The 18,757-nt window shown below is 42.3% G+C and overlaps 1 protein-coding gene across 3 annotated transcripts in view; it reads left to right on the top strand.

Annotated features, from left to right (window-relative positions):
• The first annotated feature begins 4,254 nt into the window (after nt 1-4,254).
• AHCTF1 (AT-hook containing transcription factor 1) overlaps nt 4,255-18,757 on the top strand; it is a 50,754-nt gene continuing 36,251 nt past the window's right edge. The window contains exons 1-3 of one of the 3 annotated variants that reach the window (XM_083432075.1): nt 4,255-5,056; nt 15,859-15,985; nt 17,474-17,727. In XM_083432075.1, coding sequence (XP_083288201.1) covers nt 15,865-15,985; nt 17,474-17,727 — 375 coding nt within the window. In that variant the 5' untranslated portion in view covers nt 4,255-5,056; nt 15,859-15,864. Of the gene's footprint in view, nt 5,057-5,189; nt 5,688-15,858; nt 15,986-17,473; nt 17,728-18,757 lie in introns of those variants that run through there. The other 2 variants (XM_083432073.1, XM_083432074.1) reach the window with 2 other exon arrangements.

Genomic DNA, 18,757 nt, shown 5'->3' on the forward strand with positions numbered 1-18,757 from the left:
TGTAACCTGAAGCGTATGTAACCCGAGGTACTACTATACAGCGGAGGTGCTCGCTTCCAGGGAGTTCCAAAGCAGTAGATGCTGCCACACTAAAAGAGTTAATTCTTTGTTTCTTTATTTTATTTTATTTTTGTTTCTTTAGTTGTCAGTCTCTCCCTGACATGAATGGATTTGGATTCAAACAATGGGCCCAGGGGGCAGCCTATTGTAATGATAATTTGATTGGATATGTCCTATGTAGAAGACTGATATCACCTCCCTTGAGTTGGCCAATATTCCTCCATCAACCTCCTTCCTTTTATTGCAAAGTAAACCAAACTGAAGCTGTTTTTATATCACATAGGCAATACTGCAGTAGTGTCTCTCAGGCTCTTGTGGCTAGCTAGCATCTTTCCAATAGTCTGGAGGGCTGCAATATTTAACAGGGATTGGCAAAATCTGTGCCTGACTTTGAATGGGTTGAAGGCAGCAATGGATACAACCCATTGCATCTAATACTGTACTCCCAAAGCAATCTGTAAATCTGAAACACATACCGGAGGCAGGTTTGTAGACATGGGTCTAATAATGCTCATTAATAATTTTGTTTCTTTGTTTTACATTTCTGCACCACCATTTTACTTGGTGGGCATTCAAGGTGGTTTACAACTCACAAATCAACAAAAGCACACTAAAGTCCCATTGAAGGAGCTCAGAGTACTCAGTTGTGGTCTCATCTGTGTCAGAAGCTGATACAATATAGTGAGGTCTGTGGAGGAATAGTATTATACTGTATAATAAAAAGTGCTCATTCCTTATGAATGCATTTCAACACGGGAACAGTATTTCTCCCCTTTTTCCTTTTGACTTCTGTTTTATGAGCACTAGAAATAGACTTCCCAAATGCCAAAGTACAACACAGGAGAGAAACTTGTTTAAATTAAACATTACATATCATTTTATGGCAAGACCTGCATTAAATTAAAATGGTCATTACCTTTGCCTGAGGAAGTAAATAATGGTATATATTTAAGTTCTAATTGGTTACATAACATGGCTATCCTGGAACAGTGTAAGGCAAAACACTGGGACAAAAGGCTTCCAGATAATGTATTCATGGCTGTCAAACTTACTTTATCCAGAGAATGCAAAGGCAGCTTTTCTGTTCCACTGTGCACTGCCTAATAAGTGTTCTTTGTTTTACTGAAAAGCATAAAGGTTATGAATGCTGTCAGGAAGCGCATATTGTATCAAGAAAGTGGATTGTAACATTTGGGGGGCAGGCAAGGCCACACGCACAATTAATACTAGCTCATATAAGCATATAAGCATAGCTCACAGAAGCATAGAGGTTTGTGGCATTCTTTCTTGACACAAAGAGAGGGAGAAGTTTTTCATACATGAAAAACATTGAGCTATCAACAAGGTATCATTAGGTATGTATGGATGAATGTGTTAGGTTGTATATGTCTGCCTGTGCTGTAATTCTTATGTTTGTAAAATATTCTGTTATATTAGCATATGAGTGTGGTGGCTGCATTAGAGTTTACACTTTAGGCAAGTCTGTTTATGCACACTTACTCGAAAGTTGTTGGTTCAAGGAAAAAATTGGTATACAAAAGAAGAATTCCAGGCCAATATCCAAGTTTGGGGCAAATAATCTTTGGTGAGAGAACCCCAGCAAAGATTTAAAATCACAAAATATGCAGCAAAGTGTTGTTGTTGTTGAGTCGTTCAGTCGTGTCCGACTCTTCGTGACCCCATGGACCAGAGCACGCCAGGCACTCCTGTCTTCCACTGCCTCCCGCAGTTTGGTCAGACTCATGTTTGTAGCTTCGAGAACACTGTCTAACCATCTTGTCCTCTGTCGTCCCCTTCTCCTTGTGCCCTCCATCTTTCCCAGCATCAGGGTCTTTTCCAGGGAGTCTTCTCTTCTCATGAGGTGGCCAAAGTATTGGAGCCTCAGCTTCAGGATCTGTCCTTCCAGTGAGCACTCAGGGCTGATTTCCTTAAGAATGGATACGTTTGATCTTCTTGCGGTCCATGGGACTCTCAAGAGTCTCCTCCAGCACCATAATTCAAAAGCGTCAATTCTTCGGCGATCAGCCTTCTTTATGGTCCAGCTCTCACTTCTATACATCACTACTGGGAAAACCATAGCTTTTACTATACGGACCTTTGTTGGCAGCAAAGTAAGATGTGAAAATATAGACTGTTAGACCTTTAAAATATGCCTTTGTAAGTTCTAGAATTTCCCTCTTCCCCTACCATCCGTTTAGTTATGTTTAAAATGGTTTACATACAAACTCTTCAAAGGTCAGATTCATGTGCTTCAGAGAGTTGCACAGACAGTAAAACTTGGCTTAGTTTCAAAGCAGTGGAAGTTCCTAAATTATTGGTTATAGAAAAACAAGAATGGCTTGTGAGAGCCATGCAACTAAACTGGATGCTCCAGCTTAGCTTCATCACAGGTTGAACTTCTCAGGTAACAAAGTCTTGATTACCTAGTCCCTTCCCAAGGCGAGCTAAGCTTGGCAGGACAGCTTACACTATGGTTTTAACCCTTTTGTGCATTAATTAGACCAGGGGTCAGCAACCTTTTCCAGCTGTGGGCCAGTCCACCGTCCCTCAGACCATGTGGTGGTGTATTTTGAAAAAGAAAATGAAAGAATGAATTCCTATACCCCACAAATAACCCAGAGATGCATTTTTTTAAAAAAGGACACATTCTACTCATGTAAAAACAGTCTGATTCTCGGACCATCCGTGGGCTAGATTGAGAAGGCGATTGGGCTGCATCCGGCCCCCAGGCCTTAGGTTGTCTACCCCTGAATTAGACTTAAGCATCTTGTTTATACAAAGCTGGATATCCCACAAAAGTAAATCTCACTTAATTCAGTTAAGCTTATTTCACACATGCAAGATTTGATAAACAAATTGACTGGCAACTCCAAATACAGTGGTACCTCGGGTTAAGTACTTAATTCGTTCTAGAGGTCCGTTCTTAACCTGAAGCTGTTCTTAACCTGAAGCACCACTTCAGCTAATGGGGCCTCCTACTGCCGCCGCACCACAATTTCTGTTCTCATCCTGAAGCAAAATTCTTAACCCGAGGTACTATTTCTGGGTTAGCAGAGTCTGTAACCTGAACTGTTTGTAACCTGAAGCGTATGTAACCTGAGGTACCACTGTACTAGCTTGCAGTAACAGCTTCCCAACAATATCAAATACTAGCTGGGGTTGAGGGGCAATTTTCATAGGGGCTGCAGCACAAGAGGCAAGCATTCATATTGCTCCTCCAACCCAGTTCTTGCACCTTCAGAGCTCTTTCGTGAAAGGAAAAAATCAGAAACAAAAAGGCAAATTATGCAGTTAATGTAATATGTACCGGTAGCTTGGACCTCATCACTTCCTGGTTTTCATGTGACTGCAACTGCATACAACTCAATACAGCCAGTCAGTATGGGCTGGCAAAAACTCCAGGTCCTAAGAACAGCACTAATGCCAATTACAATCTTCACTTTTGGAGTGATCATGGGCTAACTGAACAGGAAAACATTCACACACCTACCAGTGCTGCCCTTGTAATAGACTTCAGTAGGAAAGTTATTACCAATAGAGATTTCCACTTGCATAGCATGAGACATAGGTTTTGAATTGGAGAGTGGGGGAATGGCTAGACATTCTGTACAGGTTGCTGTTTTCAAATGGCTTCTGGCAGTCCTTCAGCAGCACCAGAGCAATGCATTTTTATGATTCGAACCCACCCAGAGATAGCTGTGGGCAGGATTACTGCATTGCAGAGTGTTGGACTAGATGACTCCCGGGGTCCTTTGCAACCCTACAATGCTGTGTAAAGTTGGAAAATGTTTTTGGAAATTGTTTATTAACAAACATAGCCACTGCTGCAACGTTATTAGTACCCCCCGAAAATTAACAAAAATAAATGTGTAATTGTAAGCAGATGGAAATGCACAACTATGATGCATTCTGTTTGCAGTTGAACACTAAGAAAATATAGTACAATAGGCATCCATTCTATCACCGGTAATCTTTTTGTGCATTTGTTTTTCATCCCAAATCATGTTTTTCCCCCCATCCAAGTGAAAACTGCAATTGACAGTAGGCCTTTCCTATGTAACAGGGACAGCAATATACAACTCTAGCTACCTTGAATGTGTGAACAAATAAAACTTCACGACGGCTGGGTTCACAAGAGTCTTGGGAGCTGCTCACCTGACAAGATAATGTAAATATAATAATGCCCTAGGAGGACTGACTTGGGAGAAAGCCCTGCGTATGTTAAGATTTTTATTAAAGTTTTATCATAATACGGTAAGACATAGAAAACTAATGGAAATAATAATTTTTAAAAACAGCTACAAAAAAGGGGGGAAAAGAAACAGAAAGAAGCCGGAAGAAAGGAAATAGAAGAAAAAGAAAAGGAGAGTAATTCCTATGGTACACGGCTGCCCTTATTGCTAAGTAAACACGCGTCAGATCGTGGCCCACGTGAGCACATGGCCAACGGAAAGGCCACCGGCGCCTTTTAAACATTCAAGGAAAAACCCCGCCTTCAAGACGCCCGAGACTGTCTCCTCCGCGGCTACGTTCGAAGCGGTGCATGCTGGGCCTTGTAGTTTGGCGAAGGCAGCGGCCGGGTGCTTTCCGCTCCTACTGCTTCGTCAGGCTTCGCAAGGCGAACAATTAAAAGAAACAACAGCAAGAGCTCAAGAATTTGAAAATTCCCGCGGCGGCTGTGATTTGTTCTCGCGAGAGGTCAGCCTTCCTCCTCCCACACCCCCTCTCTCCTCCTGCTTGCCGGTGAGTGATTGCGGGTGGGGGTGAGGAAGAGGACGACGACGACGAGGCGGCTGCTGCTGCGCAGACAGATACCGAGCGAGAGCGCGCGCGGCGGCCGGCGACTGAGCAGGCCCGTCGCAGAGAGCCCGCCCGAGGAGAGGCGCACGTTCGCCGGCCTTCCCCAACCGCTGCGGCGGGTACGAGAGATGACGCCTTTCTGACGGGAGGCCGAGCGGCAAGGCGGCGGAGGCGGCGACACCCGCCTGAGCAGCAGGTACCGCCCGCGAAGAGGGAGGCCGGCGGGCGGGTAGGCGGGCGGGCGGCGGCGGACCAGGCTGGTAGGCCCTGTTTTGGGCCGGGCGGCCTGAGGCGGGCACCCCCAGGCTGCTTATGTAAGCGTCTGCGGGTGGTGCACATGGCTCTGCCGGGCGCTTCAGGCGCCTGCCTTCCCCGGGGAAGCCTCACTCGCACACGCCCAGCCTCGGAGGCTGACGGGGGCGAGGCCTCTCCTTCGCCCTTTGCCCTCCCGAGCGCGGGGACGCCGAGGCGGCCCGTCGGGCTGGGGAAGGCAAGCAAGGCGGCAACTGCAGGGGGGGGGGGTGCGGCGTGCTGCTGTCGAGCGCCTTAAGCGAGCGTGTCTGGACGGGGGCGGCGGCCTGACGGGGCTCTTCCGCCCGACCCCTGCCCGCTGAGGCGAGAGGGCTCCCCGGTTCGTGTTCCGCTTGCGATCCTGTCGCTTTGAACCTGCGCTCTTAAAACTACAACACGGCGAACATGTGACAGTTCGTGACAAACAACTGAAACGGTGGAGGAACAGCCATTTTTCCCCCCTCGAGGGCCATTGCGTACAGTTATAATTTGCTTTCCGATTCCTGGTTCTGCAGGCTGGGTGGTTTTAATTTGAGGTGAGGGCACGTGGGCAGCCCGATTCTGGGTGCAAAGCTAGACTTGATTGCAAGGAAGCGTGCGTGCCATTGCAGGCCCTAGTTACTTGGGAGTAAGTACTATTGAAATAACCCGGGCTTGGTTCTAACTCGGCATCATAGAATCATGATATTGGGTTGGAAAGGTGTGGTAGAATCCTGAGTCAGGGTGGATATCGCCTCTTAAGGCTGTAGGTTGGAGATGGCATTTATGAATGGGGACTAGAGAAAACCATCGTATGTTCTTTTGTTTCTTGAGTCTTAGCTAGTGTGCAAAAGTTGATCATTTTAGAGTTGAATGATAGAACGAGATCTAGATTTGAGAAGTGGCAGATGCTGATGGATCCCATAGGGCATAGACAACCAAATTGTATCAATGGATGGGTATAGGTGACTGGTATCTTGCTTTGAATTCAGTGTTTGATAAGAACCATACAGTACCAGAATACATTACGCAGAGAACTTCAGCCATCTTCATAAGCAGTCTTCTCTTGTGAATGTTTGACTACAATGTAGATGTTGTTCAATATTGCCATGAAATCCATGTAACTTTTTAGTGCCTGTCTCTTGGTGTGTTTTAAAAACATGCATGCTGTATTTGGCAGGACTATAGAGAGGTTGGTGTAAAATAATACCCCAAATAATAAGCGTACTGGGTCCTTATTTTATTGTTTACTATCCTTGAGTTTACTGTAAAATTGGCTTTCATTATTTCAGTTCAGACTTAACTCTGGACCATCCTGGACCATTAGACCATTGACTAGAACTGATGGAAGTTGGAGGATAAAAATGTCTGGAGGGCCACAAGTTCCCCACTTACAATTTTAATGTAAAATAAGTATTTCACTTCAACAAAAATATGTCCATAACTTCAAATGTTTCATCTGCATCAATCTAAAACAGTTTACTGTGTGTTTCAGTCAAATGTTTCCTTTAAGTTAGAAGGTGCGCAACAAGTAGAATCCCGTTTTCTTTCAATACTTGTCCTGCTCATTAGCTGGATGAAATTGTGAATCAGTTCAATATGGAGTGAACACTATGACCACCCTACATGAACTTCCTGTATAAATGTGTTCCTCATCCCGCTTGTTTTTCTTCTGTACCAGCACTTGGATCTCTGCTTATGACTCATTTAGGGAAGTGTAATAACCCAGTGGAAAAGAACCTAAGGTATCTGTAATGACTAGGTCTCCTGTTCTTTTAAAGTTGCAAATAAAAATGATTTATATTGTCAGGCATTCCTGAGTTGAGCTTTCTTATCTCCTAGAAGATGTTGTAGTAAACATATTTGAAAGCATGGCAGCTGAAGAGTTTGAGTCTGTAAGCCAGAAAATGTCTTACCAGTTTGAAGTTTTTACTATTGGAAATCATCATTGTTCAGTTGTGGTAGTTAGTGTTCATTATAGGTTGCAGGAGAAAGCGAGGGAGATTATTATTATTATTATTATTACTATAATTAAATTTGTATACCACCCTATACTTGTGGGTGTTAGGATCGTTCACAAGATAAAAACACAAAATACATAATCAAAATAAAAACAAAACCAACCCAATAACCCTTCCCCTCCCCCAAGGGCATTGAATGTTAATCAGGCAAAGGCCTGATTAAGGAGGAACATTTTTTCCTGGTGCCAAAAGGTGTATAATGAAGGCACCTGGTGAACCTTCCTGGATTGGAGTTGAAGGATGAAACGGGGGGTGTGATTTTGGAACCTGTAAGGTAGTCATCTATTTCTACCCTTAGCTGGCATTGGAATATATTCTATTTTATTTATCATTTATTAAATACGTACGGCTCCATATCAGTAAATATTCCCTGGGTAGTTTACAATTATGACAGTATTTTTAAAAATAACTAATTTTGATCAACAAAAAGCAATAAGATAGCAAATACTTTCCTTTATAGGAGACAGCATAAGTGGTATGCCACTCAAATTAAAACCATGATAAGCCACAGCAGCTTGAAGTCAATTTTAAAATGCAATTAAGAAGCTTGGTTGAAAAAAAAGGTGTTGACCTTGCATTGAAAAGACCATAGAGAATGTCCCAGCCAAGCTACTTTCGAGAGACTATTCTGTAAAAGGGTACCACTGCCCTCTGCCTGGTAACCACTTACCTCACTTCACTTGGTGGGTGCATCTGCAGCAGAGCCTGAAGGGGATTTAGGCATATGCAGGAAGAGGCAGTATCTCAAGTAACCTTGCCTGAAGCTGTTTAGGGCTTTATGGATTAAAATCAGCATTGGTAGAACTCTTCTATAATCAAATGTCCAGTCCCAGTAATTTGAACTACCTTCAGTTTCTGTACCATTTTTAAAGGCAGCCCCACATAGAATACAGTGGTACCTTGGGTTAAGTACTTAATTCGTTCCGGAGGTCTGTTCTTAACTTGAAGCACCACTTTAGCTAATGGGGCCTCCCACTGCTGCCGCGCCACCGGAGCACGATTTCTGTTCTCATCCTGAAGCAAACTTCTTAACCCAAGGTACCCTTTCTGGGTTAACGGAGTCTGTAACCTGAAGCGTCTGTAATCTGAAGCGTATGTAACCCGAGGTAGCACTGTACACTGCAATAGTCTTACACACAGCGTGATTGGAATCAAAATAGATGTAAAAATATCCTGGGGTGGGGAAGCAGAAAATTGATTTTAATAGAATGGACAGTTAATTTATAGATGCCTCATGGACCCCATTGCAATGTGAATAGAAAAGCAACCAGCCCTAATGCCACAGATTTTATGATTTTTCTGGGCACTCATCAAATTTAACTCCCTACTGCAACTCTAAAATGTTTTGAAACAACTAAGTAGCTGCGAAAGGAGAACAACTTATCCAGAACTGAAGAGTGAGATATAAATGCCTTAAATAAAAATAGAAAAATAGTGAACGTTTAACTGTTTCAGAAGGTGGTAGCCTGAAGTCAGAAATTTGTGCAAGCCACAAATGAGTGATCTATCAGTCTGCTGGATGGTGGTCTTCAGGATAAAAATCCTACTCTTTAACATTGAATAGCTGTTCAAATGCAAGTCAATCTAAAAATGGAAGGGGAAATCCTGATTTGCTTCCATAAGCAGAGTTAGAGAGGAATAGATCTATATTAGATGTACATTCCTTCCAAGTAGAGATCCTCTAAACATTGGTCATTTAGGGATCCTGTGTAACTGAGAAGGAAGTCCTGCAAAGTTAAGTAGTCTTTATGCTCAAGTAAATGTATATAAAATCAAGTGTTCAAAATTTGCCAGGCGCATTTTGCACATGGGTATAGGCCATTTGCGACCAAGTGAAGATGCCCAGGAGCAAGGATGGTCCACCACTTGGAGGTGCATGCCTGGGATCCTTGGATCTTGACTGTTTTCACACACTAGGAACACATCCTGTAGAATTCTGTTATATTTTTGCACAACCAGAATGAATTTCAGGAACCAAAAAGTCATATTGAAAAATTCAACTTTTGAGCTGTCTGGCCCCAAAATGGCAACTAGGTATTCTGTTTTGGCAAGTAACCCTGGTTTAGGGAGCAATTTGGCACCTAGCTTATATATCTGAGTGTCTAACACTGATAAAATTGTAGCCTTCAGCTGCATCTACATCATACATTGAAAACACGTGGCTTTCCCCTAAAAGCCTGGAAACTCTAGTTTACCACTCACAGAGCTACAATTTGTAGTACTCTTTACAAACGACAGATCCCAGGATTCTTTGGGGGAAGCCATGTGCTTTAAGGTGTGGGTGTGACTTTACTAACATTTCCCTTTCCCTACAGACCAAAAAATGTGCCCTTAATGTGCTGAGAAGGAGAACTACCTATCTAGATAACTCATTTGATTAGTAAACACAAATGTAGACAGAGTGTGCATGGCTTTTAAAGAAAATTGAGAGATTAGCTTTCCTGTTAAGGAAAACATTGTAAAGAAAAGTTACTTTAAAAAATCCAATTCTTGTTCCATTTGCCATGTTTGATGCTTGTACTGATGCACTTCACATGCTGTGGAAAAAGGATACAAAACAGTGGAAAAGTGACTGTGGTAATGTTGTCTTTCCTATTGTCCTTGCCATTGGCAACATACTTTCAGAATATTGTTTTGTTTTTGAATTAGTTTCTGAATATCTTGGTACATTTTTAATTATCATATCCTTTAGTTGTACAAAGGTATTCCAGGTGTTCCAAAAGCAGCAGGGTGCTTGGCAGGCCTTGGGCTTTAATATTCTCCACTGTTTGGTAGCCTGTTTGTAAACTTCAGATTAATAGTAGTTTGCTTAAAATAAAAAAGCCTTTGCTATCCATATTGAGTTGCTGTTGTTTTAAAAACTACAAAACAGTTTGTATAGACCTGTTGATTTATGACACATGGAATGATATTGAATGTCTCCATTTGTACGGCACATATTTTTTTTAACTAAATGGCATGTTGCTCCTACAGATAATATAATGTTAACTAGAAAACAGAGACTTAGAAGAAATGTATCTTGACTTTTGGGAGGAGGAGGAGTAATTGGGCTATGCAGATTTGGCAGTCTCTGAAACTTACAACAATGTCCTCCTTAACTTTGGTGGTGGAGAATTGAGGGCATAGACCCCAGGCTCTAATCTGGTAAAGGCAAATGCCCGTTGAGGACATTCTGTAAAATTAGCGGTCACGGTAAGCTCAATGAAACTATTCAGTCTGTTTTCACTAGAACACATCAGATCCTGCTATGCACCTGTGCCGGAACACTTGCAAAACTTGGCATGTGTAAATAATTCTCTTGTAGATCTAATGAGTCTCTAGTATTAAACCGAGTTTAAAAAGAATACTGAGATTGCAGGTTATATTCACACATCACACACACACACACACACCATTATAAGTGTGATAAGTCTTTTCACTCTCTAAAGGAAATGTTCCTATGTTGCTGGATGGTGCTAGCGCTCACATTCAGGATCTAATTGGCTATAATGTTTGAGGTGCCAAGAAACCTATCTGCTAACCAGGTCTGTTCCTGGCCTTGCAAATGTTGAGTGATAATGCACATTTTGTATGTTTGGGCTATGTTTCCATGTTTTGCTCAACTTGCTTATTGCACAACTTGTGACTTTCCAGACCAAAAGCTTATTAAGAGCTTGATGAATTCTTTAAAAAAGTTTTATCAAGGTTTGCAAAATTGTGAAACATAATCCCATTTTGTTTTTGAGGAAGCAGCATGCAACAATATATTAAGCAGTTAAAGTGGAACAAATACTAAACAGTAAAGTTGCAGAGCTTTCATAGACTAATAATATTTTAATTGCCAGAAAAAGCAGTTAATAGATTCTGGCAACCAAGTACTGCTGCTCTATAAATATGTGTGCATCCAGATTTAATACCTTTCAGGGGAAGAAAAAGGGATATCTAGCCAGCTTCCAGGGCAGGACGAAGAGGGACTATTAACTTCCACATCTTGAACCTATGTAATACAGATCAGACTCTTCATCAGCTTGAGAGTAGGTTGCCTGTAGAAGATATAATTCTAGATTTGGACTGCACTAAAGTTCTTTTTTGACTTAAGAAAGTTCCTTTGGTAAGACTTCGGCTGAAAAATTGTGAGTCACAAATCCATTGAGCTATCTACTACCTGCCCTTGGAATTGTGTGTGCAAGTGTGTGCAAATACTTCAGGAAGAGTACATCAATAGGATATGTACTTTTTCTAGAAAAATGCAAATAATGGCGTTCATTCAATGAGTACATTCAGCTGGTCCCTAATGTACTCTGTACCTATGTTGCTTATTAATTAATACAAGAATCTTAAAACTAGCTTGGCAGCAGGTCAGCCAGTTCAGATGTTTTAACATTGGAGTTGCGTGTTGTTGGCTAACTGATCCTATCAATAGCCTAGCAGCCACATTCTGCATAGCCTGGAGGTTCCAGACCAGGCAAACACACATAGAGTGCATTACATTAATTTAGTTTTGAGATTACCAGCAGCACTTGGTCTACAGTGGTCATACTATCCCTGTCCAGGAATGATCATAACTAATGAACAGACAAAGCTGGTAGAAGGCACTCCTAGCCACAGTAGTACACTTAATACTGTATCACAGACCAGCAGCAGCCTAGTAACTAGTTCTGTGTCATACCTAGAACTACTAGTAGGGATGTATGAATATGCCTTAATCCATTCCAGTACTCATTCATGCATTCATCAGCTGTTCTTTGTTGTGTGGGATGTGGGTCTAAACCACTTACCCTCTTGGGCAGGGGTCCTCAGACTTTTTAAACAGGGCTGGTTCCTTTCCCTCAGACACTGTTGGGGGCCAGAGTATACTGTAGTTGGGGGGGAAATGAACAAATTCCTATGCACACTGCACATATTTTATTTGTAGTGTAAACAGGAAAAACAATACAATATTTAAAATGAAGAACAATTTTAATCAACATAAACTTATAAGTATTTCAATAGGAAGTATGGGCCTGATTTTGGCTAATGAGATGGTCAATATCCGGTTCCATATTTGTCACTGCTAGTCATAGCAAGTGATGCAAGTGTTCACCAGTTAGTCTGAATCTTGTTGGAGATTTCAGATGTTTCATTTGGGAAAAAGTCTGTTCACAGACATAGGTGCTTCCAAAGACGGTTGCAATTTTGAGTGCATGGTTCCTGAGGTTAAGATATGTCTCAGAGGGGAGAGATACATAGAAATTAGTGAGGCTGCTTGATTTGAACGTGTCTCATTGCGGGTTGTGGGGAATAAATGCGGAGGGTGAAAACCACAGACCTTGAGCTCCTGGGAGAAAAAATGTGGGATGGAAATTCAGTAACTGTTCTGTCCCGCTCTGGGGGGGTTCGGATGAACCCATACCCATTTTTTTCCCCAAAGCCTGCGTCCACGTGGGCTCCTCTTGGATGGCACGCAGACGTTTACTCGTGAGCAACCTGATGCCAAAGGGGATTCCTCGCGAGCAAGCACACCTTGGATCGCAGCCCAGCCCCCAAGCACTTTTCCCAGGACAAAAACTCCCTAGGATGATGGTGGCCATCTTTTTCCTTGGATGCGATCCCCAGTGGCCCCAAGGGGGGCTTCCTTGCAAGTAAGCCCCAGAGCCCTGCGTTCCTTGTGAGTGACCTTCTTCTCCCTTCACCTGCCCTCTGCTCGTAGCTCACTATCCATGTGGAGGCTGCCACAGGCGCAGGAGACGGAAGGCGAGCCTGGCCAGAGAAGGTGGCGGCTGGGGCTGCCAAACTGGGCTGCAAGGACAACAGCGACCAGGGCTGGATCAGGCAGTGCGCCACGGCAGAGAGGGCGGCGGACCACAGGGTGCAAGCGAACAGCATGGTGGCTGGGGATCAAGGGAGGCAGACACATGTGGGGAGACACATGATCCAGAAAGCTGTCTTTGGACAAACACTGGCTCTTTCACCCTATAGTTGTCTTTGAGTGGACTTAGCTGTCCAGAGGTCCTTTAATTTTTACCTTTCCTTTGTTATACTGCAATTGGTTTATTTTGCACAAGTATATTTCATTTTGTTGTCTGTTGATGTAGAAGTATACATAATCTTTTTGCTAAAGTGGTGCTTCAGGTTAAGAACAGTTTCAGGTTAAGAACGGACCTCCAGAACGAATGAAGTACTTAACCCGAGGTACCACTGTATATCACAGAACTTGATGGATGTGCATTTGTAGATATTTACAAATCTTCCCTTCCCTATGTGTTCCCCTTCAAAACTAATGACTATTCAGAGGGGTATCCCTATTTATCAGTTGTAGCAAGAACAAACTCTTGTGGCAGCTTAAAGACAAAGTGAATAAAGTGGCTAATGGGCTATCACAAAGCCACCTATTGCTGCAAGCCTACCCATGACTACTTGACAGTAATTCCAATTGAATTCAATGGGGATTCTCCCAGGAAAGCAGGGTTGGGCTTGCAGCCTTGCTAACTTGATTTTACAGGTCGGCATAAACTTAGTTCTGACTCCCCCTCACCCAGACATCAGGGAGTGATAGTTTAGTACCCTGTTGATATTTTGCTCTTTCTGTTCGGCGTTATATGAATTCCTGTGGGAATATTAAACATTTAACAGTCTCTCCAGTGCCAGTGTAATGCCACTTTTATAAACCATTTTTGTAATGCAGCTCTTTATTTCATAAATGCACATTTTATACTGAAATTGGTTCTATGTGTATCTGCTGAAACAATGCCTCAACTAATGTATGTTTCAGAATATTCTCAGTAAGCATGATTTTGTTTTACAGCTTGGTAGCCTCAGACTTCAACTGAGGAACAGGCACAAAGTCAGCAGTTAACAAAAGAGGTCACTTCTTTTCAAGTGAAAATAACAATAATGAATTATTCCTTCTATCGGTCTTTGAAATTCACAGTAGGAAGCAGATTAAGGCTGCAATCATAGCTCCACTTACTGTATTTTTCGCCCTATAGGACACACTTTTTCCCCTCCAAAAATGAAGGGGAAATGTGTGTGTGTCCTATGGGGTGAATGGAGACTTTCGCTGAAGCCTGGAGAGCGAGAGGGGTCGGTGCGCACCGACCCCTCTCGCTCTCCAGGCTTCAGGAAGCTATCCGCAAGCCGTGGGAGCCCACGGGAGTTCCTGCCGGGCTCCCATGGCTTGCGCAGAGCTGCCTGCACCCCGAAGCCCGGGCGCGCTGAGCAGTCGCGCCTGGGCTTCGGGTAGCTCTGCACAAGCCGCGGGACCCCTCCCATGGCTTGCGCAGAGCAGCCTGCTCTGGGGGCTGGGGTCAGGGGAAGCTCGGGTTTCCCCTGCCCCAGCCCCGCGCAAAAAACTAGGTGTGCCCTATGGGCCGGTGCACCCTATGGGCCGAAAAATACGGGACCTGGGGAAAAGCTCCATTGAATTCAATGGGATTTACTTCTGAGTAGACATGATTTAAAGAATGCAGCTTTCACACAGTCAGTGAACAATATTTTAGAATAAAAGTGAAGCAACGAGGCCACTGTCAGGATAGCAGTAATTATATGGCAATGAATATGTAAACAATGTGTATTAAGTGTCTCTTATTTACATACAATGTGCTCATATTTTCTAAAAAGTTGTTGTAGGACAACTAAAGTGAAAAGAAATCATAGCAAATGTCCTTCCATCATCTCTCTAAACCCCCCCCCCAGCGTACTTCGTTTCTTGCTGTAACTTTGCAAGTCAAGATGGTATTCAAAAAAACCTGGTTATAAAAAGAGGTGGGAAACCATCTTAATTGTCATTCTTGCTTTAGTTTTCCCATCTTTTCCCTCCCTCCTAAATCAGTATCAGTAAGGTATGCTGGTGGCGCTGTGGTCTGAACCACTGAGCCTTTTGGGCTTGCTAGTCAGAAGATTGGTGGTTCGAATCCCCACGATGGGGTGAGCTCCCGTTGCTCGGTCCCAGCTCCTGTCAACCAAGCGGTTCAAAAGCACACCAAAAAGTGCAAGTAGATAAATAGGTACCGCTCCAGCGGGAAGGTAAACGACGTTTCCTTTCGCTGCTCTGGTTTCGCCAGAAGTGGCTTAGTCATGACCACATGACCCGGAAAAACTCTGCGGACAAATGCCGGCTCCTTCAGCCTGTAAAGCGAGATGAGCGGCACAACACCAGAGTCGTCTGTGACTGGACTTTACTGTCATGGGTCCTCTTCCTTTACCTTTTTAAGGTTGTGTGTGCTACCTGTGTGTCTTACACATTGAGTGTTTGGCATAGGCAATGACATATTGAAGCTGTTGACATTTATTTTAATGAACCTTAGTAATACTAGTGATTAGTAAACTTGATTCTTGGCTTCCGATGAAAGTTTACAATTTGTGGGAAATGTGTTTGTTACATAAGATATACTTTGGAACCAGGTATAGCTCCATTACTATTGACTCTCATCTGTAATCCCTACAGATTACCATCTTCTAAAGTTAAGGGTGATATCGAATGCTAAGTCAGTTAAATCATTTGATTTCAATGGGTCTCCTCTGAGTGTGAGTAACATTGGTTATCACCTAAGATTAATATTCTTTAGGCTTTGCTAGAAAATTCTGGTATTTACAGTTAAGGATAATTGAAAAGGAGTAAATTACACAGAAAAAGCAATTATTTTGACTGCAGAATTTGAGTTCCCTTAGACCATGAGTATTGTAGTAGCTGTAATAACTTACTGGAACAGTCTGCTTGCTGAATAAACTTCCTATTGTGTCTCTACAGTGAAGCATGCGAGACCTAACAGCTCACGTAACCAGCAGCCTGCTGCAATTTCCAGAAGTGACTATACAAGCTCTTGGGGAAGATGAAATAATGATAGACTCGGTACTTCATGGGAAATTCACTGGAGGTAAAACTTTTTGAGAATTCATTTCTTATCTGTTAGGAACATTAAATGTATGTTCTAATGTATAAATGCATAGTCAGTAATATGATCACTAGAGCAAAGAAGAATGCCCTTAACTGGGGAAAACAAATTGGGTCCATGTAGGGAACAGTTTATCAGAACCCACAATGAAGACATTGAGCAGTTGGTCATCTGTGTGAGTCCAAATGCAGGAATTGAATTTAATGTTGCAGCACATGTATCTTCATAGACACTGAAGCTAAATTCTGGCAGGATGGAGTTGCTAATGGTTGTCAAATATTGCCCATTCACAGCAGGGTCGTGATGCCCATGAAGAGAGAAATACACTGCTTGGAACAGCAATTTTGTCCTGCTCTGATACTAGATTTCTAGGTGGTAGCAATGGGCTAAGGGACACCTTTTTACTAGCTTGGGTAGATGCACCAGCTGATTTCTTTCATATATAACACATGCGACAGTAACTTCTCATTAGTTTCTATAAAATGTCCAATCTTGGCCTGCTGTTGAACATTGGAAGCTTCAGCTAATACAGAGTGCAGCAACCAAACAAACCAAACTCATGTGAAGAGAAGAACAAATCACTCCTATCCTGGATTATTTGCATTGGTTCATCTTAACTCAAGGGGACAAGTTTCCTGCAATGCAGGAATCTTTTGCTCAATGTGGGGCTCAAACTCACAAGTCTCATGCTCTACCGACTGAGATGTTAAATGCAGTAATCTTCAGAAAAATCCATGTTGTACTTCAGAACAGATAAACTGTAGTTAAGAAGGCTTGGCTGTTCACTGGAGTTTTCAGTATGAAGGGTTTTCATTGACTGAAAGTGTATGCACTTGCCAGGAGTAGATCTAGAATCAGAACTCATTTTCTCCCCTTTAATATTCATTGGCATTGTGTTTCCCATATACCTGAGTCAATATAAGCCTGGAACTGAGTTTTTGTGTCCAGGCAAAAGACATTTGTTTTTAAGTTTTTGCTTGTAATTTGGCCCCTTTCTTATTTTTAGTCCCATTGTCCTCTTTAACTTCAGGGCTAGTACAGTGGTCCCTTGGGAAGCAACTGTGCTTGTGTGCAGTGTTGCATATATTTTTGTAAATATGCATGGATGTTTCTCTGCAGAGTGTCCCAACTCTTTGGAAATGCTGTCATAGGTAGTAAGATGGAAACTGGCTAGGTATGCTTGTATGACAGTTTCTTGTGTTTATTCAGGAACTTGTTTTTTTAATGTGTCAAAAAACATTGGAAAAGTCATAGATATATACACACAAAGATGCTTAATAATAATAATAATAGTAGTAGTAGTAGTATATACACCTTTCATCAGCAGATGCAATGTATGCATTATTTTTGAGTATGTTTATTAAGAAAGATACTTTTCTTCTTCAGCCCTTCTTTCCAGATCACTAGGTTTACAATAATGCCTCCACATTTTTCCTGTTACTTATGTATATTTCTTCTGTTTTTTCCTAGGACGAAGTGGACTGGCCTGCTTGGCTTGTGGGCCTCAGCTTGAGGTAGTAAACCCAGTCACTGGAGAAAGGCTGTCTGCATACCATTTTAGTGGAGTGACTGAACAGCCTCCCACTATCCTTGCAGTGAAAGAGTTTTCCTGGCAAAAAAGAACTGGACTACTAATTGGCTTGGAAGAAGCAGAAGGAAGTGTTCTGTGTTTGTATGACCTTGGAATATCAAGAGTCGTCAAAGCAGTTGTTCTTCCTGGAAGGGTACATACATGGCTTTAAATATAAAAATCAAGATTTTTGCTTTGTTGTATACTTTAGATATTATATTTTGCTTCTTGCTGTTGGTATCAGTCAAACCAAATTCTCCCCTACATATTAGTGATACCCTTTAAAACTGAAATCCAGGTCTTATCTTCATAGTGATTAGACAAACTCCCCCTTTTCTCAGCAAGTGAAAGGCAGTTTAAGATCCTTTAATAGGATTTGTGAAATCAATTGCATGAGTGTAGTAGTATCAAGGATGAGGGCATTAAGCAGGCCAAGCGCTTAGTGAAACTGGAAATGCAGCTCTTGGTGGGACATAGTTTTGAGGCAGATGGAATAAGAGGAGGCAGATGCTTTGCAGAAGTAGGGAGGCTAAAATGTTGTTAAAAGGTGTGTGGAAATTCCTGGGATCTTTGTGTTGATGGGCATTCTCTGCTGTATGTTCTCATCTTCACAGAAGACAAAAGTGCTTTTTGTGTGTGAAGCCAACCATTTGCCACTTTGGCATCTTGAACTTATTTTTCAGTCAGTTGGAAAGAGTTCAGATTTGTTTTGGGTTTATTTTCTGCTGCTCTAACTTTCCTACTGCCTATCAAGCATATTGAAAACTGGGATGGCACAACTGATAAACACAGAAAAGAGGAAGAAGTTAGTAGAACAGTAGCTTATTTTAAGATCATTGTACTTTGGAAAATTCCTTCCTTGTGGTCACATTTTTAACAACAATTCCCAGTGAACAAGAGTTATATCACATATCTTGGATGTGAGAAATGTTAAAAACATGCCCCTAAAGGAGTTTTCTGAAAAGCATTGGGCATATGATAAACTCTATTTCCAGTATCTGGAGTGTTCCTTGCTTCTTTTTTGCCTATCAACAGTAGTATTGTCAGAATAGTGAGTTGTATCCATTCTGATGTTAGCACAGCAATCTGTCACACTTGGGAATTACTTCCCATTGCTGCTGCTACACTCCATTTTAGACCCTAAAAAGACTGTACTGATGGTCAGGGGGACTATCTGCAAAAAC

This window comes from Podarcis tiliguerta (assembly GCF_965153285.1).
Source record: "Podarcis tiliguerta genome assembly, chromosome: 3".
Classification (NCBI taxonomy): domain Eukaryota; kingdom Metazoa; phylum Chordata; class Lepidosauria; order Squamata; family Lacertidae; genus Podarcis; species Podarcis tiliguerta.